The sequence below is a fragment of the Ochotona curzoniae genome, unplaced genomic scaffold (genome assembly GCF_017591425.1).
Source record: "Ochotona curzoniae isolate NIBS_2020 unplaced genomic scaffold, NIBS_Ocur_1.0 scaffold_4683, whole genome shotgun sequence".
Classification (NCBI taxonomy): Eukaryota; Metazoa; Chordata; class Mammalia; order Lagomorpha; family Ochotonidae; genus Ochotona; species Ochotona curzoniae.
Window position 1 is genome coordinate 5,091,232 of NW_024467121.1, and position 22,470 is coordinate 5,113,701.

At 38.9% G+C, this 22,470-nt stretch overlaps 1 protein-coding gene across 2 annotated transcripts in view; it reads left to right on the forward strand.

The window, feature by feature from the left end:
• Positions 1–22,470, forward strand: part of PLXDC2 (plexin domain containing 2) — a 400,824-nt gene that overhangs the window by 278,020 nt on the left and 100,334 nt on the right. For both annotated transcript variants that reach the window (XM_040967893.1, XM_040967894.1), the window contains 2 exons: positions 10,886–11,008; positions 17,675–17,793. In XM_040967893.1, coding sequence (XP_040823827.1) covers positions 10,886–11,008; positions 17,675–17,793 — 242 coding nt within the window. The remainder of the gene's footprint in view (positions 1–10,885; positions 11,009–17,674; positions 17,794–22,470) is intronic.

Here is a 22,470-nt window from a genome sequence, read left to right on the forward strand (position 1 = left end):
TGTAGTACGATATACTATGAGATACCATAAAATTTGCTGACACTGCAAAAAAAATCTGCCTAAAGACAGTTGCTTTTTTTAAATTTTTGTTTCATTATTATTATTATTAGTTCTGTATTATTTCCTTAATATATCTGATGTAAAAGGAGATTTTAAGGGAGAAGCCCACCCAGTCTTCCACCCACCTCAGGCCCCAGGTGTGGGGCATGCTCCGAGGGTCTTGCTCAAGTGGTTCTGATGATTCAACAGTTCTGAATTGCTGCCACTCTCACCACTCCAAGACAATGTGGTTGTTGGAGATTCCACTGATCCGCATAGTCCAGCATAGCTTCTCTGTTCGCCCAGTATTTTCATTGCCAACATATAGCTGAGCTGGTTGATTGACTTGTTCTGTCCTCTGTCATTTGATGGTTAGCGTTCTGAGTCCGAAAGCTCGATTGGGGGGATCCCCCAAGAAACTTTGTCTGAGGTGTTCCCAGACCAGATTCCTGTATGTGCTAGCAAGCACAGGGCCCAGTACAGTCCATCGCCCCAATCAGCTGATGGTTGCAGTTGCTGGGTTGGTTCTGTTTCCATCCCAAGACAGTCCCTTTTTACATAGGGCTTCTTTTTGTCTAGAACTTACTCTGGACATTCTAAAAATGGATTTCAGAGGCTAATTTTTAAGTCCATTGAAAAGGAGGAGACAATTATTATTGTCCTTCGCTGTAGTGATTAAAGGAGTGCTGGGGATGAAGCTGAAAGGGTGAAGAATGCAAGCGTTCCCCTCCTAAAAACAGGACAGATCCCAGATGGAAGGACAGTCGAGAGTAGGGAGTACTCCAAAGTCGTGTTCCAGTGGGGCACGAAGGCCTGGTCAGTGTGGCAGTGACTCCAGTGGGAGCTGAAGCCAAGGAGTTGTCTTCCAGAACAGTTGCTCGCAGGGAGCAAGGCTGAGATTACCAGGTGGTTTCTGGAGAGAAGATTGATAGACACAGGACAGTGTGACTGAGAGCAAGCAGATCGTACGCTCTGGGGCTTAAGCCCCCACTGTAACGTGGCTGTAGCACAGGCATCCGGCTTGCCACACAGGACCTCTGAACCCCTAATCACTACATGTATAAATAATCCAGAGCAACTTTCTCCCCCATCTCGGAGGACAACCTTTTTCATTCCCTCTGAGCAAAGAGTTGAATTTTTCAGTTTTATTGAAATTTAACTAACAAGTAATAATCACATATATCTAAATACACAGTACAGTGTGTTGATACATTATATCAAAATTATACACTTTGTGTATATGTGTATATACAATGTACATACATTATACATGGTGACATGATTACCACTGTCTGCCTAATTAATATATCCCTTGCCTCATATAGTTACCTGAGATTATTTCATGCAAACCTTTAAGGACTGTTCTGTCAGCAAATGTACACAGATTGTTAGTGACCTTGCTCATGGAGTCCATTGGATCTCCAGCACGTGCTCATCCTGTATAATCGAAACATTCCTTCCACCCTCAACACGTGGCAGTGACCAGTCTACTCTCTGCTTCTCAAAGTTCAACATTTTTAGATTTCATATGTCTGGCTTTTTTTTTTTTTAACTTACTAGAATGAAACTCAGACTCACCCTTGTTTATTTCAATGCAAGGATTTCCTTTGTTTCAAGGGCTGAATGGCATTCATTGCATAACTTTCTCTTCCTCACTCAGCCCTTGCTACACGCATAAGTTAATTCCATGTCTTAATTCTTGGAATAATGCAGCAGTGAACATGGAAGTGCTAATATCTTTTTAATGTGCTGATTTCATTTCCTTTGGGTATAAACCAGAAAACAGTATTGTTAGATAAGTTCTTAGTCTTCTGAGGAATCATGATACTTTTTCCCGTAACTGCTGCAACAATGCCCCTAATACACAAGGATTCCCTTGCATTCAGACCTTCTATTTACATCAGTGGTGGTCTTCTAATCTCGTTGATAGCAGCCATCCTATGAGCACAGGTTGTAGCCAGAAACCAATTCTTCGTTGATTCTTTTTAACCCCCATCTCCTAAGAATAACTTCCTTGTGTTTTGTTGTTGTTGTTGTTGTTTTGGTCATTTGTAATCTCCCTGAAGCAGAGCTGGGCAATGTTCTGTGCCTTAGTTTGTCTGCTTACGAATGACTTCAATACCAACTAAGGTGTACCAAATTTAGAAGAGCTTGTTTCTGAAATTCGGTTGCTAACCTCTAAAAAAATTATAGTTTGGAAGGTAACCAAAAACACAATTGAGAAACCTGTTTTCTTCATAAAAATATGTTACAGTCCCTTTCCCCATCTTGTATTCAAGGGCAAAACTGGAGCAGATTTCTGTCATCGTGTGGCTTTCTGCAATATGACTTTCTCAAGACAAAGACCACTTTCAGTGGCAACACTTCCTTGAGTAACTAAGATGGAGAGTGTGAGTTCCACATTATTAGGTTAGCGAACCCCTTTTTGCTTAAGGGAGCATACCAAAAACGTTTAGGGTAAGTCCCAGCAATCTGTTTAGAAACCCCCAAGAGGGTTTTAAGTAATATTTGAAGAACACTGCTGTATGGGATTACTGGCTAGCATACATATTTCATTCTCTCACCTCACTACCAGAGTCAAGTACCAGCTAGACCACAGAAATCGTTTCTTCGCGATTTTGTTTATATGTTTTCTTACACGTTTGCAGATAATGGCTTCCATCAGGCAAATGCAACAAAGATGAAGGTATTTCTCTTCCTGGCTCTAAATTTGCTGTCATCATTTTTGTCCTGCAGAGGGTAGGGTGGCCCCAGCCATTTCTCCCTGTCTGGAAGTTTTATGTATTTTACAGTACATGAATTGAGGGCACAGGCAGGATTTTCAGGCTGCTTTTCTAACACAAATCTCATTTTTTCTGGCTTACAGTGCAGGCTGAAATTATTCCACAGGAAAGTAGACATTATTTTGCCTTTTATGTGTAAAACAGTCTTGAAGTGTCTTTCAAGAATTGTTACAACAAGCCAAAGTGGTTGCTACAGTACTTATTTTTCTGTATTTATTTACACATTAAGTTCTTTTAAAACTGTGGCTTTTTGTTTTATCCATATGTTTTATCCTGAACTTAGATGTATTTATTTGGTAGGGAAAACTGATTTAATGCAGATTTTACCCAGTAACATTGTGTATGTATTGAGCAGAGATGCCTGAATCATGTGTTCTTGAACAAATGGTTATTGGAGATAAACAAGCAAACTGCGTGGCTGTGGTACCAGGTGTGCTCACGGACTGAGCGATTTGGTTCACAGTGTAACACTTGTTGGTTCACAGTGTAACACCTTGTCCTGGGCTCACATGCTGGATCTGGATACCCCAGAATGCTAAAGGCAAAGTGTTGGTTTTCACGCTCCCTTCCCTCTCCACCTTCACATGTACAGTTTTCAGTGGCTTTACTTGCGTAACGATTAAAATCTGGATTGAGCTACTAAAAATGTCCATTTTGTAAAAGAAAAAAATTGTGAATACAAGCTGCTTTTAAAAATGGAAAAAAACCAGGATCACACCACAAATCCTCATTCACTAAACACCATTCCAGACAACCTTCTCAATTATCATAATATTTTTAAATGAATATTCTTGAGGAAGAGGCATTTTTGTTTTATACAAATTGTAAATTTATTTGCCAAGCATTTTATGTAAGTGTGATTCACAACCTCGTTGTTTCCATATCACAGTTGGGAAGCCTAAGCACCTTATATCTAACAGTTGGAAAGCAGAAGAGGTAAAGTTTGTTTTAGTCAATTAAATTTACCAGTTTCCGTTTTTCTATTGGATAGTAAAATTGAAACTTTATTACATTGTATAGACCTTTAAGATGTAAAAAATATGAAGCAAAAACTTTTAAAAACTAGTTTTACAACTGGATTTAGTATTATGTACATGCTAACATAATGTTCTCTGACACTTTGCATTTGTATAAAATACATTGTACAAAGGTTTATGTATTTTTGCATACATAAAATGAATTAAAGAAAGCATTTGGGTTCTGCTATTTTAAAAGATTGACAATGTAGATTTCTTTCTAGGAAGCAATTGGTATATTTAATATATTTAATATTCATGATGTATTTTAATTTGGATAGCTGGTTGAAATTGTAAAGAGAAAAAAATTATGACTGATATTGTAATATAGAATAAATAGTATAGGAGAATACAGAAAATATAGAAGAAATAGTGTAGGTTTCTTCCTGGAAACCAGTGGTTATAAAACTCATGGGAATTAAGGAAATTTGTGTTTACTATCTAGGTTGTATATACAAATCAGTATCTCCATTGTGAACTGAGTGATCTGCTAGCATCACTTGTTCAGAGGTCTGTGACATGAATCCTTCGTATAGTGTTAGCTGGTGAACAGTTATATTACTAGATATCTGGCCATAGGTTTTCATTTTCAAAGTAACAATTGCTGCCATATATAAATCCAGCATGGATCCACAGACTGAATTATCAGTGTTTTAAGAGGTAGTGTATAGCCTGTAAAAATATTTTCTGACTTATAAAATGAAATTTGTGTAAAATGTAAGTTGAATTATGCTCAGATTTTTTTAAAAGATTCATTCCTTTTTATAAAAGACATTCAGAGAGAGAGGTAAAGAGACAGAAAGACATCTTCATCTGTTGGTGGATTGCTTGACAGCTGCAGAGACAAGGACAGAGTCTCCCCTATTGGTGGCAGGGCCAAGGACTTGGGCCGTCACCTGTTACTTGCAAGCATTACTGGCAGACATGGATTTCTGATACGGAAACTGTCACCACAAGTGGCAGTTTAGACTGTTATGCTGCAGTGTGGGCTCCACAGGCGTTATTTGCTTTGAGCAAGTGGTCCACCACCTCATGGAACTATTGAATAAAATCAGGAATAACCATAACAAAAATCCAACTACATACCTCCATTCTCCATGAACGGAAGTCCAGCATATTGTAGGTGGAAATAATGAGAACCCGGTAGGAGGAATGTGTGCTCCAAATCCTAAGGGATAAAGGCCATAGATTTCAGATGAATTTGATTAATGCGTAGAGATCACAGCACACAGACGTTAGCAAAGGGAACATCTACCATGATCGTTTGTACTCAAAATGCAGCATTTAACTAGAAATGTTCAGTGCACTACAGACATGCCCATCGGCTCTGGCCTTTCCTCTAGGATCAAGTGTATCAACTTCTGATAGATGATGAAGGGGAATATTTTATGTAACCCCTTATACATTAAAATTTTACAGAATATTTCACATGCAATTACGGCTTTTCCATGCTTCTTTTATTGCCATGACACTTCTAATTAAATGAAACAACCATTTGCAACCAGTAGGTGGTTAATATTTTTACAAGGTACGTATTCCATCAGAACTCAAGGAAATATATATCAGACTGAGACAGTGAATGTTGAACCTTTAAAAAAATTACCTGTTGTCTTGCAATTAGACTTATTGATCTGTACCCAAACTGAAAATGGAATAGTGCAGACAAGCATGTATCATACATTTAGGTCTAAAACACAATTGTTCAAGAAGCTTTCTTTAAAAGATAATTCTTTTAAAGTATTTATTGGATTCATTGATTTGTAAGGCAGATAGGAATAGATAAGACAAAACTTCTTATCCTCTGCTGTTGTACTTCCCGAGTGCTTGCAACATCCTTGGCTGGACCAGGCCAGAGCTTGAAACTTGAGTGTCACTCTTCCAGGTGGGTAGGTGTTGGGAAACCCAACTACTGGAACCATCGTCTGCTGACTCTCAGAGTGCACAGTAACAGGAGGCTGGGATTGAAGGCAAATCTGGGACTCAGATCCAGAAACTGCAGTGGGAAATGCAAGAATCCCAAGCAGATCCCTGCATCCGCTAGCCCCTACAGTACAACTTTTAAATATGAAAGCATCCTAGTAGAAGTCTGTAACAATATAACATGTGTTAATCAGTTAAGGTGCAGGCAGAAAAACTAGATGAAATTTAGGCGATTGTTTCCTTTTCCTCCGATTCCTGAACGTTCTGTTTTAGGGCTGTCCCTCTATCTGCTCTTTCTCTCGCTACAACAGCCCAGGGGTGCTGATATTACTACATTCACATGTAACAGCTCAGACAGCTGAAGCATAGGAGGTTGAGTTATTTAGGTGCACAGCTAGGAATGCAAAACAGCAATCTAATTTGAACCAGTTGCTAAGAATATTCCAACTGGAAATGCACAGGCTCTTCTGATGCAAGAAAAAAGCAGAGGTAACAAAAGTTCTGCTCTAAGATGTAAATGCTAGGAATTTCACACAGAAAGAAAGGTGATTCAAAGTCCTTGATTATGTGTGAAATCTAGTGAAAGAGAATATATGGTTCCAGAAATTCCCTTCTGTTGGCATTTTTAATTTGCCTTTGGGGATTGTCACCATCCCTGCAGGCTTCAAGAGTAGCAAAAGGGATTATCACCTAATTTACCATCCTCTGCACCGCCTGCCATAGACTGAACACACAGTGAATTCTGAAATATGCTGTGAGAGAGCCCATAACCTATAGAATCCCAAGAACTGCTCTACTCGGGTGGCTTTAGGCAAATGACCCATGCTTATTCAAAGCATCATTTAATGGAAGAGATAAAAGCATCCATTGTTCCTTTCAAAGTTATTGTAAGGTTACAGTGAAAAACGCATGAAACTGATATAATTACTGGAGTCCTATATAGGTATAGGTTAACTTATTATTTCAGTGATATTTGTAGTTAGTAGATATGTGACTGTAGTTAATAGATATTATTGCTGTTAACATTTGAGTAGGATTTGTTCATAGCAGGACCTTTAGTGGATCCCCAAATGAATTGATGAGGATTATAGATTTTTCAGGTGGCAAGAAATCGCCTACAGAGAATAGCCCATGGAGATTCTTCGAGGTGCAGGAGAAAAGTAGTAGGGCAGTAACTATAGTGAAAGAGAAAGGCAAATTAGTAACTTACCATGTCAGAAACAAGGAACAAAGCGTGCTGTTTCTCTTTGTTCTTTAAAGCTGTCTCTCTGAGTACTGAATTGCCTGAATAAGAACTGCCTTTCTGCAAATCGTAGGACTACACAGATGACTGCTGTTTATACTAAAAGGAGAGATGAGCTGGGAAGAAATTTTATGGTTTAATTTAATGATTAGCTATTCAGACAACTACCATGAAGTTGCAGAAAATAATTAAAAGGGTATTTCTTGAATTATCCAACAATGTGAAGGACATAAAAAAGATAATGTTTTAAATAGGGAAGCATGCCTAGGACAGCCAAAGAAAAAGAGATTTGCTATTTGAGACACTGGTAACTAAGAGTGCCTTCATAATTTAGGAAACATTTTTTTAATTGATTTGTGCAGCTTATTTTATTTAACACTTGATTGTTTCCCTGCTCTCAGAAAGCTTGTAAGGTTTCTCCACACTCGGTTATTTTTATTTTATTTTTTTAAAGACTTTGTTTTATTTTTATTGGAAAGGCAGATATACAGAGAGGAGAGACAGAGAGGAAGATCTTCCCTCCGATGATTCACTCCCCAGGTGACCGCAACGGCTGGAGCTGAGCCAATGTGAAGCCAGAAGCCTCTTTCTGTATCCCATGCGGGTGCAGGGTCCCAAAGCTGTGGGCCATCCTCCACTGCTTTCCCAGGCCACAAGCAGGGAGCTGGATGGGAAGCGGGGCTGCCGGAATTAGAACCGGCACCCCTATGGGATCCTGGGCATGCAAGGCGAGAAGCTTAACCACTGCGCCACTGCACCGGGCCCCACACTCAGTTATTAACTACTACAAAATGACATTTGAAAGTTCTCATAACACAAGGAGAAAGGAGTCCATCACTAGAGCCAAACATAATCTGAGACATCAGTGGGAATAGTTTTCATTATCACTGAGAAAAGCAAGTATTTTCTGAAGTTTCAAAACTCAGCATGTTTTGCGCAGTAGCATAGCTTATCTTCTCTGGGGTTTCAAATTGCTCTCGGGGCGGTATTGTTACTCACACTGGCAGTAGTCACAGTGGTGGAAATAAGAGTAGTGATGGTTGGCACTTTTTGGTTCATGTTAGCCGCAACACCTGTCGTAGTCACAAACATCAAAATTGAAACTTATCTTAGTGTTGCAGTAAAAGAAGAACCAAGAAGTGTGACTACGCAGCCTAGGGATGTAATGTAGCAGGTAAAGCAGCCGTGTGCCTTTGTCAGTTGCATTCTGTGCTGTCTTCTGACTTGATTTGCTGCTCATGCAGGCTGTACGAGCCAGTGAAGATGGCTCCAGTGATCCGGTTCCCACTGTCCATTTGTTGCCAAATGACCAACGCACAGGTCTGGCTCCTGGCTTCGACTGATCATTCCTGACCTTTGCAAATATTTGAGGAGTGAACCAACGATGAGATCTCTGTCTCTCTACATCTCTCCATGTCTGTTGCCGTCTCTACTTCTTTATTTTTTAAGACTTATTTTTATTGGACAGTTACATATACACAGAGGAGGAGAGACAGAGAGGAAGATCTTCCGTCTGATGATTCACTCCCCAAGCTGCTGCAACAGCTGGAGCTTAGCCCATCCAAAGCCAGGAGTTGGAGCCTCTTCTGGGTCTCCCACATGGGTGCTAGGTCTCAAAGCTTTGGACTCTCCTCGACTGCTTTCCCAGATATAAGCAGAGAGGTGGATGGGAAACAGGCCTGCCGGGATTAGAACCGGCACTCAAACGGGGTCCCAGCAAGTGTTAAGCAAGGACTTTAGCCACTCGGTTGTTGTGCCACACGCTTGTTGTCTCTTCTTATTATAAAAGTCTTGAGAGAAGGACTGAAGCTATAACATTTGCATTCTAACGAATTTTGAATGTTTACCTAATTGTGAGAAATTTGAAATTTCACCTTTGAAATGTGTATAGTTACAGATTGAGGAAGCCTTTTCCTGACAAAAGAATTTAGTGGGTAAGAATCCCCATGGCCTGCACGCTGGAAGGGCTTTTGCATTGTGTCCGCTCTACGTACATAACGAACGTTGAGGTTTATGGTAATTGCTAACAGTGAGGACCAAGTATCTGAAACTGTCAATGTTCATATATCTTCCAACTCTGTGTTTCTACAAACTGCTAGTGATTTTCTTAGAAAGTTGTTTCGAAGAGTAAGTTTTTCTTTAATTTTGGATTACCTTTAGGCCTAAGCTGTGGCCCCTAGGTCTGCAAGCAGTTTCTTCCGCTAGTCTATATGGAACACAAAACTGTGAAATCATTACTGAGAGTAAGCAAACAAACAAAACTTTCAGAGCATAGTTCATTTTCCTTAAAGAAATTGGAATAGAACTTTTGTATAGTCTCTGTTGATGAGATGAGAAAAAGAGAGATTCTGAAAAAATAGACACTCCGCATGCTTATTGCTTTAAGGTTGTGGTGTCGGACTTTGAACATTAAGAGTTTGGTTCTGGGGCCTGTGATAGCCTGTCGGTTTAAGTCCTCACCTTGCACCTGCTGGGATCCCATATGGATGTGGGTGCTGGTTCTAATCCCTGTGGCCCTGCTTCCCATCCAACTCCAGCTTGTGTCTTGGAAAACAGTCAAGGACGGCCCAAAGCCTTGGGACTCTACCTATGTGGGAGACTTGGAAGACGCTGCTGGCTCCTGGCCTCAGATAGGTGCAGCTCCTGCCTTTGTGGCCTCTGGGGGAGTAAGCCAACAGATGGAAGATCTTCCTGTCTCTCCTCCTCTCTGTATATTTGACTTTCCAATAAAAATAAAATAAATCTTTTAAAAATAAGAGTTTGTTTCTGAAGATCTAAACAGAAATTCAACCGATGAGCTGTTATGGCTCTCAGTGGTTTTTTTCCGTATTTTTTTTTAATAAGAGATTTTTTTCAATTCTTATGTATTTTGTTAAGTCTCATGGAAACACAAAAAGGAGATCTAATTGTGTAAATATTTCATAACATTGTTGCAAATAACTTGCCTTGAATTGACATTTGGGTGTTTATTCTTGTTTGTGCACTTCCTAAATGGATATTAGAATCAGTATTCTCTGAGCTAACTCGCCCTTGAGGCAACTAGAGACCCTCCTGGCTAGAAGCCAGCAGAGGATTAACCATTTGTCATGGGTGATCCACAAAGTAAATAAACTAGTGTGAATAATTGGCAGTGGCTTACAGTTGTAACATAGGAGCTATTGAAGGTTAATTCAGAGCTGCTGACATCCTCCATAGTAAATTCCCTGTCATCATCCAACTGCTGGCAGTGATAACTCCCTAAATTATTAGAGAGGCATTTGTGCATTGCCATCATGGTTGGTGTGTGTTTTTAGCCATGTCATTGGCAACCAAATAGACTTTATCTTTCTAGTAGTGTGAGAGTGTTCATAGACTTGAGCCATCTGAGGAATGTAAAAGCCTTGGAAGCTCTTCCAACTCCCATACAAAAGCAATCTAAACATTATCTATGCTTCAGCATGTGTGAGTTTCTAAGAAGTCGTTTGCTTGAATTCCTGTTTAAGAAAAGCCAAATAAACAGTATGGAAATGAATGTACATGTAAACAGGATTTGCATGTTAGTGGTATTACAGTAACAGGGATTTAATAATAAGTTGAGTATTTGGGTTATTGTAATGGTATGTCAATATTTGCTTAAAATAATAATTTCTTCCAGATAAGAGACATTTTTCCTACTGTTAAAATATACGTATTATAGATTTCTGATTTATCAGTCTTCAAGGTACTGTTAACTCATATGACATTTGTGGCTTAACTTAGACATAATAAGGTTAATCACGTTCAGCTTTCATTTTCATAGCCACTGTATTTTATTTTCAAAATCTGACTGTAGTTGGATTAAAAATATTTTAATTATAATTTTACCTGATTTTTGTCTTAAGTATTTTCTGTTTTTCTAATTGCAGGTTTCATATACACTGGGGAAGTTGTACACCGAATGCTAACAGCCACACAGTATATAGCACCTTTAATGGCAAACTTCGATCCCAGTGTGTCCAGAAATTCAACAGTCAGATATTTCGATAATGGTATGTACTGAGAAGCTGTATTTTTGCTGAGTGCCTATTTTGAGGCATTAAGCATCAGATTCACCTTATTATTTTTGAAAACTTGGTTTTATGGGTTTTGTTATTTATACTCGATTTGTAAACTGCTGGATGCAAATGCTGAGTTGACCATTTAGGTAGAATGCGGTCAAATATCAATCACTTATTCATTTATTTGTTCATTCAACAAATATTTATTAACATCTGTCATGCACTGTACAAATTTCTCTGCAGAATATATCAAACCAATCAAATACATTTATTTAATGCTATTTACAGTACTTTACTTTTTGTATAAAAACTCAAAATAAGACTAATTTTGCCAATTCTAACCTTTAAGAAGGGACATGTGTCATAACATTGTTATTATATTTCAAAACATATAAACTCTATCCCTAAGATGGATATGCTTTTTTATAAAAATACAATTGGGCCGTTATTGTGGCACAAAAGGTTAAATTGCCCCTAGGGACACAGTCGTCTCCTATCTGAGTGCCTGGTTTGAGTCCTAGCTACTCTATGCCTCTCATCTAATTTCCTACTCATCCACTTGAGAGGTGGTGACTGATGGCCCAAGTACTTGGGTTCCTGCTGCCCATGTGGGAGACCCAGACCAAGTTTTTGACTCCTGACTTCAGGCTGGCCTACTCAAATTCATGTAGATTTTCCAGTGGATAGAAATTCTTTTTCTCTGTCTCCCTCGCTCTGTCTCTCTGCCTTTTAAATATATGTATAGCATATGGTATATATGTGTGTGTGTGTGAGAGAGAGAGAGAGGAAGAGAGATGTGATATATAATGGATGCTTAAAGAACACATAAGAAAATTGGATTTTTTTTAAGATTTATTTATTTATTTATTTATTTATTTATTTATTTATTTATTTATTTATTTTATTGGAAAGGCAGATATACAGAGAGGAGAGACAGAGAGGAAGATCCTCCGTCCAATGATTCACTCCCTAAGTGAGCGCAACGGCCGATGCTTTGCCGATCCGAAGCCAGGAAACTCTTCCGGGTCTCCCACGCGGGTGCAGGGTCCCAAAGCTTTGGGCTGTCCTGGACTGCTTTCCCAGGCCACAGGCAGGGAGCTGGAAGGGAAGCGGGGCTGCTGGGATAGAACCGGCGCCCACATGGGATCCCTGGGTGCAAGGCGAGGACCTTAACCACTTGCGCCACCGCGCCGGGCCTGAAAATTGGATTTTTTAAAACTTTAAAATAGGTAATAAAGTTAAAGCTTTATTGAATATGTTGAGTATGACAGCAATCTGTCATTTTAGTTTCTTCTGCAAACATGCAAATTAGAGCAAACCTAGAATATATAATTGAGTGCTATTCAAATCTTAGAAAATGCAAGTCTTAAAGACATAAATTTCATCTCTGTGTCTTATTAAAAGCTGTAACTTTGATAGAGAAATGATGAAGAAGATTTTGTTTTGGATAAATTAATTCAACATTCTTTCTCCTACAAAAATAGTCATTAGTTGATCAAATTGCAATTTTATCTCGGAAAATAGAGGAAGGATTTAGAGTATTGTATCTATTGCCATGTTATTTCTTAAAGTCAAGGAGGAAATTTACTAGTAGGGGATATAGCGTTGTGGTGACAGGGGCCTTAGGGAGATACAATCATTTTGACAAAAACAATCTTCCATCAAGTGTGGGGAAGCCATTTCAGAGGTCAAAAAGTTTAGGAAGAATGAAACTAAAAACTGTTGGATGTATCCTTCAAGAAACATACTTTACACTGTTTGAATAACGGCAAGGTGCTGTCCTGAATGAAGTAACTCGAAATGTTAGATTTCTCCCTATTATTTTTACAACTGATATTTTTATCTTTATGATGTTTTTTTCTTTTATTAAATGAGGCACTAATACCCAAGAAGATACAAGAGGATTGTAACTATACATTGGGTCAGAACTATAGTCAGAAGCTTACCTGGAGTTTATCACATAAACTCACATACATGATCATTCTAGGTATCTACCTTAAATAATTATAAAGGAAAAGATGTAAAGAGATTAATTAGCTTTTGTTTTGTTTTGTTTTTGTGGGATTGCTTTTCAAACTCTCTTCCTCTAGGTGCCATAAGGGATGCTCACTGTCAAGCACAGGAAAGTGACTAAGTTTTTATCTTACTAACATCAAAACCATAAAGCATGTAAAGCAATTCTCTCCCCTTCTATATCTTCTCATGTACTATGTTCCCAGATATGCTAAATATCTGGAATTTATATTTATTTAAATAATTGTAATAAATCAAACACACCACTCTGAAGGCTAAAGTATTAAAGAAGAGCAGTGACCATTCAGATACATATTTATTTATTGAATTTTTATTTTGAATTTTGAATTAAATGGTGCAATTCCATAGAGTGTGGAATTTCCTCCCTCGAGTCCTCATCCCCCGATTCATTTCTCCCACTTTGTTACAATAGTAGAGTCCTTCATAAGGAGTTTTAAATGCATCAGTCTGTTTTGTAAGTGTGCCCTGACATTGTTGGTAAAGACAATGTCAGACAGTCTAACATCCCATTGTCTAGATTTCTCCAACAGCTCCATTGGGATTCCATCTTTGATTTGCAAGTAGGAATGCATATTACACTGTATCTTCATATCTGGATATGGTCATTCTTATTACTCTATCACTATACAGTCCCTTAAATGAGAATCCATGAAATAAGGTCAACAAAAGGTATGAAGTTAAAACAGAAACAAAAAGAAGAAAAATACAGCACCATGGAGTCAAAAAAATAACCAACACATGGGTGAAGAAATAGCCTCTTGGGGAAAATGATGCCACAGTGTGATCCATGAGCCAGCAATGAATTTGATAAGAGGAAAGAAAGTATTTGGAAGAAATGAAAACAAAATTTTAAAACGTCAAAATACATGGGATGCAACAAAAACAATATGCAAACAGTTATTGAAGTTACAATTTGCATGACAGTTTTCTTATATGAGAGAGAACATATGGTATTTGTCCTTTCGGGATTGACTTATTTCACTGAGGAGCATAATGGTCTCTAAGTGGGACCATCTAGTTGCAAATGTACAATTTCAATTCTTTTTAATGGCTGTGTAGTATTCCGTGGAGTAAATGACCCACAGTTTCTTTAACCACTCCTCTTTGGACGGGCATCTGGATTGTTTCCATGTCTTTGCTCTTGTAGATTATGCTGCTGTAAATATAGGACTACAGATCCCCTTCTCAAATATGTCTTTGGGTGTATTCCTAGGGGTGGGACAGCTGGGTCATATGGCAGGTTTATTTGCAATCCTCTAAGCGCTTGCCATACAGATTTCCATAGTGGTTGCACTAGCCTGCATCTCCACCAGCAGCAAAGGAGGATGTCTTTCTCTCCAGATCCATGCCAGCAGGTGTTGTAAGTAGAGTTCTAAATATAGGCCAATCTCACCGGAGTTTGGTCATATCTCAACATGGTTTTCATTTGTATAGCCAAAGCTATCCTGAAGAATAAAAATCAAGCTGAAGGAATCACAGTTCCAGACCTCAAGACTTACTATAGAGCAGTGGTCATCAAAACAGTCTGGTACTGGTACAGAAACAGAGAACATCAATGGAGCAGAATAGAAACGCCAGAAGCAAGCCCACACATGTATAGCCAACTAATCTTTGACAAGAAAACTGAGAACAATCCAGGAAAAAATGCCTGGTCTATTCAACAAATGCTGTTGGGACAACTGAATAACAGCTTGCAGAATTAAGAAGCAAGACCCGCACCTGTCACATTATACAAAAATCAGCTCTAAATGGTTCAAGGACCTAAATCTACATCCACAAACCCTCAAACAGTTAAAGGAGAACATAAGAAACACTCTCCAAGAAACAGAAACAGGGAAAGACTTCTTCGTCAAGACGCCAAAAGCGTAGACCGTCAAAGCACAATAAACAAATGGGACTACATCAAACTAAAAAGCTTCCGTACAGCAACAGAAACAAATAACAAAGTGAAGCAGCAGCCAACAGAATGGGTGAAAATGTTTGCACTCTACACAAGTGATAGGAGACTAACACCCTATTTATTTATTTTTTCAAGATTTATTTATTTTTATCGGAAAGTCAGATATGCAGAGAGACAGAGTGGCAAGATTCTCTGCCGATTCACTTCCCTTGGAAAGGCAGATATACAGAGAGGAGAGACAGAGAGGAAGACCTTCCGTCCAATGATTCACTCCCCAAGTGAGCACAACGGGCCGATGCTATGCCGATCCGAAGCCAGGAGACTCTTCCGGGTCTCCCACGCGGGTGCAGGGTCCCAAAGCTTTGGGCCGTCCTCGACTGCTTTCCCAGGCCACAGGCAGGGAGCTGGAAGGGAAGCAGGGCTGCCGGGATTAGAACCGGCGCCCACATGGGATCCCGGGCGTGCAAGGCGAGGACCTTAACCACTTGCGCCACCGCGCCGGGCCCGATTCACTTCCCCAAGAGACCACAATGGCCGGAGCTGCATCTTATCAAAGATAGAAACCAGGAGCTTCTTCTGGGTCTCCCACATAGGTAGAGTCCCAGGGCTTTGGGCCGTCCTTGACTGCTTTCCCAGACCACAAGCAGGGAGCTGAATGGGAAGCAGGGCCACCAGGATGCAAAACAGCACCCACATGGGATCCCAGCACATACAAGGCAAGGACTTTAGCAGCTAGGCTACCGCACTGGGCCTAACAGTGACCATTAGACATCATTTTATCTCCAGCGTCTGGTTTAGGTATTTTAATAAGCAGTAAATCCTACAATAAATACTCAATGAATTGGTAAATGAAAGAATTAAATATGTAAGGTATTCTTTTACTTCTGAGAATGTAGAAGTTTTACTACTCAGAAATTTATTTATTGTTTATTTTTTTAGCCTGTTGAATTATCTTGTGTAATGACCAGCGGGAATATTGAGTTCCTATGATCTAATGATGAAAGCTGAGTTATTGAGCTTTGTTAAATGGATGAAACAATTTTAAACAACATAAGGTTTTCACAAGAGTTCCTTTTATATTATAGAAACTTGGTAATGTGTTTTTTACCATTGATTGGTTAAGAATATTGAGAAAATGCTCAGCAATTTAGGAAAGCAAAGCTCCTCCAGAGGAGGCAGAAATATGTTTGAAAATTATTCATTAGGTCTTATTTTTATGAGAATGGAGGTACCATGGCTGGCGTTGTAGCATAGCAAAGTAAGCCACCACCTGCAATGTTGGAATCCATATTGGAACACTGGGGTGAGTCTTGGTACTCAGCTTCCAATCCAGCTCCCTGCTAACATGTCTGGGAAAGGTGTGAAGGATGGCCAAGTATTTGGGCCTATTTTTCCACAATGGAAAAGTTCCTTTAACTTAATGGAAGACCAGGGTGGAGTCCCTGGCCCCTGGCATCATCTAGCCATACGGGGACTCAATGTGCACTCTCTCCCTCTCTCTCTCTCTCTCTCTCTCTCTCTCTCTCTCTCTCTCTCTCTCTAATTCTGCCTTTCAAGTAAATGCATTTTTGAAAAATGAATTTCAAAAATGATTTAAGGCACCAGGTTTTATAAAACAGATGATGCTTCTTAGAGCTAGACTGGATAATTACTAACCATGTAAGTGAGTCACAGAACACTATTGCACACACAAAAATGGAGAAATTATACTTTACTGCAAAGACAATTTTCTCATGATTAGTCAGTAACACTGTACAGTTCCTACTAATGATCAACAAGCTAATCAGGCACAGAATCAGAAACTGCAGTTGATAATGATCTTGTATAACATTAGTTCATGTTGTTTCTGTTTTTATTCTGGAGATTTAAAAATTGGCCTCCATTATTGAGCAGAACATTTGATTAAGAATCCAGGCTGCCTCATCCCTATAAGCTTGTGACATGGTGGAGCAGTGTGTGGTCGGATTTAAATATCTAACTAGCTTCAGAGAAGCAGAGCAGGTCGGTGGGCCAGGAGGTAGTTCTTGGGAAATGTCAAGTCAGTTCGTCAGCTCTTGGTTTTCTCTTGGTTATGTTTTCTCCATATTTTCTGGCTGCCTAACTAAATTGGTTTTTTTTTTATATGTTAGCTACTACATACAGAACAATATTTATTCCTTTTTGAAATTTTATTTGAGAAGCAAAGAAACTGAGAGTGGCAAGTGGCCAAAGATCTTCCATCTTCTGATCCATTCCCCCAAATGTCTCCACAGCCACAGCAGAGCCAAATGAAAGGAATTTGTTTAGGGTGGAAAAGTATAAAATCAAGTATGGAAAGGACATTTTTCTTGTATTTTAAAAATGTATATCTTTCCCACCATTTGTGAAAATATGGGTTTATTCTACTTGGGTTACATTTTGAAGTTGGTTCATGGAAATTAAAGCAGACAGGGTCCATTAATAATACTGCAATTTCTTAGGCAAAATTCTCCACACTGGTTTGGCACACTGTTAACCCTCAGGAAATGGTTAGATTTTTACCAAATATTCAGATGATATTCAATCCTTTTATTGAAAAAAAAAAAGAAATCTCACGTACTATTTTAATAACAGAGTTCCCATAATTCTGAAATGGAATAAGTGCTAGATTTGGAAGCCAGGTCCAGGTTTTCATGAAAACTGTCACCAGCATTGATTTGTGTATTTTTCTCATTGTGATTTGTCTGGTTCAATGGCCTTTTTAGGCACGGCACTTGTTGTCCAGTGGGATCATGTACATCTCCAGGATAATTACAACCTGGGAAGCTTCACGTTCCAGGCTACCCTGCTCATGGATGGACGCATCATCTTCGGATACAAAGAAGTAAGTGACCCATTACTGATCATTTCCCTCATCCTTCATCCTGACTACTGTCTGTTCCATCAAATATCAAGAGGGAGGTACTTTAGTTGTGAACACCTGTTTACTTACCACTTGGTTTTCACTACTTAAGAAAAATAATTTCTTTTCTTTTTAACCTTCTTAATGATACTGATTGGCAATTCTTTTGATTTGGGTTTCGTTTTTACATTCTGCTACACTTGGCGTTCTAACCTATGAATTTCATTAAATTATGAATCATTATTTTTAGTGGTGTTACAGTGGTTTTTATAAGGAAAAAAATATCCAACATGAAGGGGTTTTGCATCTAATTCTCAACACATGCACTTGTGTTTTTCACTTGTTTGCTTTTTTGCCTTGTTGATTCCTTGACTTTCATTCTAATTCCCAAAGCAATAGTAGTGAGAATAGAGATGTTGTAGTTCAATGACCCATTACTGAATTAGTTCTAGGACAGCTGAGCTGATCATCCCTTTGCCTGATGTTTCTTGTGACCTGGGAGGAAAGACTAACTAAAGACCCAGGACAGAGAAAGAGTAAGAAAATTTAAACTCGTCATTGTTGTGTTTAATAAATAGACAAAAATAAATATTTACCTAATGATAGTCTCAAATTTATATACTATCCAAAATAGCATAATAACATGTTTTATTTCAAATTGTTTCAACAATATAATTAAGATCATTTATACAGTGAATAAGGAAATAAGTTCCAAGAACCACAGATGTGGCAGTATTTTTCAACAGTCACAGTACTATAAATTAGTAATGGTTTCATTGACTTATGGATTGGTGTTTGTTCTAAATAGCACACTCTTTCCAGTTGTCTTCTTCCCCATTGAGGGATTTTTCTTCCCCTTAGAAAGTGAATTTCCAGTTACAAAGAGGTTGTTAACAATAACTTTTGGACAGATCATCTGTAATCTGTATCTCACAGGTTAAAGAATAGCACATTTCAGTTGATTTTTCTTTAAAACAAAAAAATCCCATAACCATATCATGTGATTCTTCTTCCACATGGAGTATGTAATTTTCTTGGAGCAATAATGGAAATAGAAAGTAGGAATATGTCTCATTTTATATTCCTTACCTGTACTCAGATCTGAGTCTTGCTATATTGGCTTTCCATGCACGTCCTTCTATCACATTTCCTACATACTAAAGGCGTATTCCTCAAAGGATTCATTCATTTCTAGTTTCCACTATCATCTAGTGTGTTGCTGATACCACCCAGTATCATTTTGAAATGTTAGCTGATAGCAATAGTGGTAAAGTTTCTGGAAAGATTAAGGCCAGGAATTCTATAGTCTCAGACCTCACTAACTGTAGACTTTTCCCAACCAGAGGTTTGTGTTCTCATCGCAGGCCTTTTCTCTAGCGTTCATCCTTCGTGTGGTTGTCTTGATCTCACCACTCTCGTGGGATTTCTCCCACTGCAGAGAAATAAGCGATTGCTCCTATTGTCCTCATGTCTTTGGTTGCTACTTCTTAGCATTTTTCTTTTCCTTCATCCAATAAAAATTTTTTCCAATATTATTTTCCTGTTTTATTATGGAAAATATAAGTTGACAAGTGATATGAATGCTGTCTTGACATTTCCACTCAAATGCGTGGGTGAACATGACCTCTCTGTCTTTTTTGCCTACGCTTTCTCTCTTGAAAAATTCTTATTTTATTATTGTTTCATCTTGAAAGGCAGAGAGGGAGAGAGAGTGTGTGTGTCAGAGATCTTCCATCTGCTGGCTCACTGTCCAAATTCCCATAGCAACGGGGGCTGAAATCAGGACAGGAAGCCCTGTGCTGCTCTCCTACATTTGTGGTGGGGGCCCAAGTGATGGGTCATCACCTGCCTCCATGGCTGCAGTTGCAAGAAGCTGCATGGAAGCCCAGGGCCAGGACCTTCACTCTCCTGGGTGTGGGTTTCCCCAATGTCAGCTAAAATAACTGCTCCACTCTCTGCTCTGTCCTGTAGAGAAAGCAGTCATTTCTTTCCTTTTCTACCTTTTTTCCTGGTAATTACTATAAATTGTATTTTGCTGATGCAGATTTCTAGTTGTAAAATTATCCTAGATAAAAGTTCCCTTGCCTTGACAATGAGAATTAAATATTCCTGGCACCTTTAGAAATATATTTACGACCACCTGGTAGCATAAGATAGCAGTCTGTGTGATGAACTATGCTTCACAAAGGACTTGCACATATATTAATGGTATTGAATTCTTCAATAATGTCCTGAATTTTAATATCCTTTAGTATTTTGCAAAAGCACTGGTACACTGAAGATTTTTAATAAATGTTTATGGTGGCTTAAATGTAGAGTAGAGCATGTGTGATGATCTCTGTTTCATAATTCAACAGACCACGTCAGAGATTAAATGGCATGCTGGAGAGCGTAGAGCTAGTTAGAGCACAAATTTGGGATTTAAAGCCTTAATTTGGTGATCCCAAGGTATCTCAGCATTTTTTTCTCTTCCAAGAAGATTATGAATAATAATTTACTTATCTAGTCTCATTTTCCTTTCAGTGAATCCTTGTAAATATTTATTCTTAAATATCCTCATATCAACTTGCTAATATTATGCAAACACAGGTATAGTCAGAAGAGATATTCATAGCTAAAGGCAAATCATTAGAACCTAACACAAGAAATGAAATTTTGGGCCCAGCGTGATAGCTTAGTGGCTAAGAGCCTCACCTTGCATCCTGTGGAATCCTGTGTGGGTGCTGGCTTGTGTCCTAGCTGTTACATTTCCTGTCCCAACTCCCTGCTTGTGGCCTGGGAAAGCAGTGGAGGATGCCCCAAAGGCCTTGGGACCCTGCACTCAACCCTGCAGAGGCTCCAGGCTTCAGATTGGCTCAGCCCCAGCCGTTGCAACCACTTGGGGAGTAAACCAAGAGGTGGAAGATCTTGCTCTCTGTGTTTCCTTTTTTGTGTGGCTATGCCTTTCCAATAAAATAATGGTAATGATGATGATGATGATGATGATGATAACAAATTTTTTAAAAGAGGTGAAATTTTAGGTTCCTTTCCATGTTAAACACAGACTGAAGTTGTTGATAGGGATGCAAGTACAGTTCTTTTTTGAGTTGCCTCTAGAAAGATAATGCCAGATTGTTTCATGGGAATAAAAGGAAAAAATACCTCTGACCCAAAACCTACTGATAAAGGATTTAATTAAATAATAGGTGGAGATTAGTAATGCATTGAATAAATTGACCCAAAGTTGGCTTTCACTGACCTCCTCTGATTGATCACAGTGCTGCATTTTACTGTCAAGCTCCCTGGTGGCCTCCAGTCCTGTTCCACTCCAGAGGCAGTCTTTTATCCAATAATTTAATTTTTTGTACTACAAATGAGATCAGGAAAATCACAATCAAGGCGTTTGTACCTTTCCTAACCGTCTCACTTGTGATTGGATTGAGATGGGGAACTACCCCAGCTACTTAAGCTAAGAATGATTGCATTATTTGTTGGTTGCATGCAGTGCTTAAGCAACGTCTCAGAATTGTGGAACAAGCGTTGAGCTGCAGGAGTGAGACGCTGGGGCTCACGGCCCTGGACCTGACCAGCTTGCCTCCCAGGCTGTTCCGTTGCAGTCTGGCTGAGTTGGTTCCTTCTCCTTCCATACACGCCCTGACAAGTCACTGTGCTTTTGGGAAGGGTGACTTGGATTTCCACAGCCTTCATCCTGTTCACTTACTGTGTATTCTTGAAACTGAAAACAAGCTGGGCATAGGAAAACCTGGACTCTATTTTAGATAAATAGAATCTGAAAACATCTAAATCTTCTTTCCTATTCTGTTAATTAGTACCATGACCCTGGAACCTGGATTCTTCATTGTAATCTGCAGTTGAATAATCATAGTTATTTGCTTGATGACAGTGCAAATGGATCTGAAAAAAAAATATGTCTACTGAAAATCTAAAAATGAAAGTATGAAAAACATTTGCCCTCAGTTATTAGTAGTCTGCAGTTTGGTGCCTTCCCGTCCTCATCCATGCCAGCAGGCCATCACTTTTCAGAGTCTGCCTTACCTCTGACTTCTTTCATCTCTCTTCCGATATACTTGAGATTTTTTTTTTTTTGTCACTCAAGATAAGAACTTGGAAATGATGGGTTCTTTCTGTGGCTATCACAAATTTGATTACTTTTCTTTTGTCAGCTCTTATGAGGGACTAGAATAGATATTGGATCAGCACAATGCAATTTGAAAATAATAATGTCATGTAATCCTACCATATGGTGACAGAACAAAATCATAGAAACTACATGCCTGCCTTGGGAGCCTGCCTGTTCTATCCATTTTCTTGGTTGAATAACTTTGGCTTTCTGCAGCAAATTTTAGAGGAAGCCAATATAGAGTGAGACCACTTTCTAATCTATCTACCATTTCAGTATTTAAACTTAATGTTCCTTAGTGAAACTGCTCCTGTGGAAGAGTATAGAGTTAAACTGTCATTACCAATCAGTTATAGGCTTCTGTGGGGTCTTCCTGCAATTTTCAACAATTTCTTTAAAGATTGTTTCTCTTACTTAAACAATATTGACCCTTCATTTATTCTTATCAGCCTGAAAATATTAAAGGATGAGCACTCTCTCAAGTTGTAAATTTATGAGGAAAAAAATATTCAAGAAGCAGAAGGCCAAAATGAAGTCAA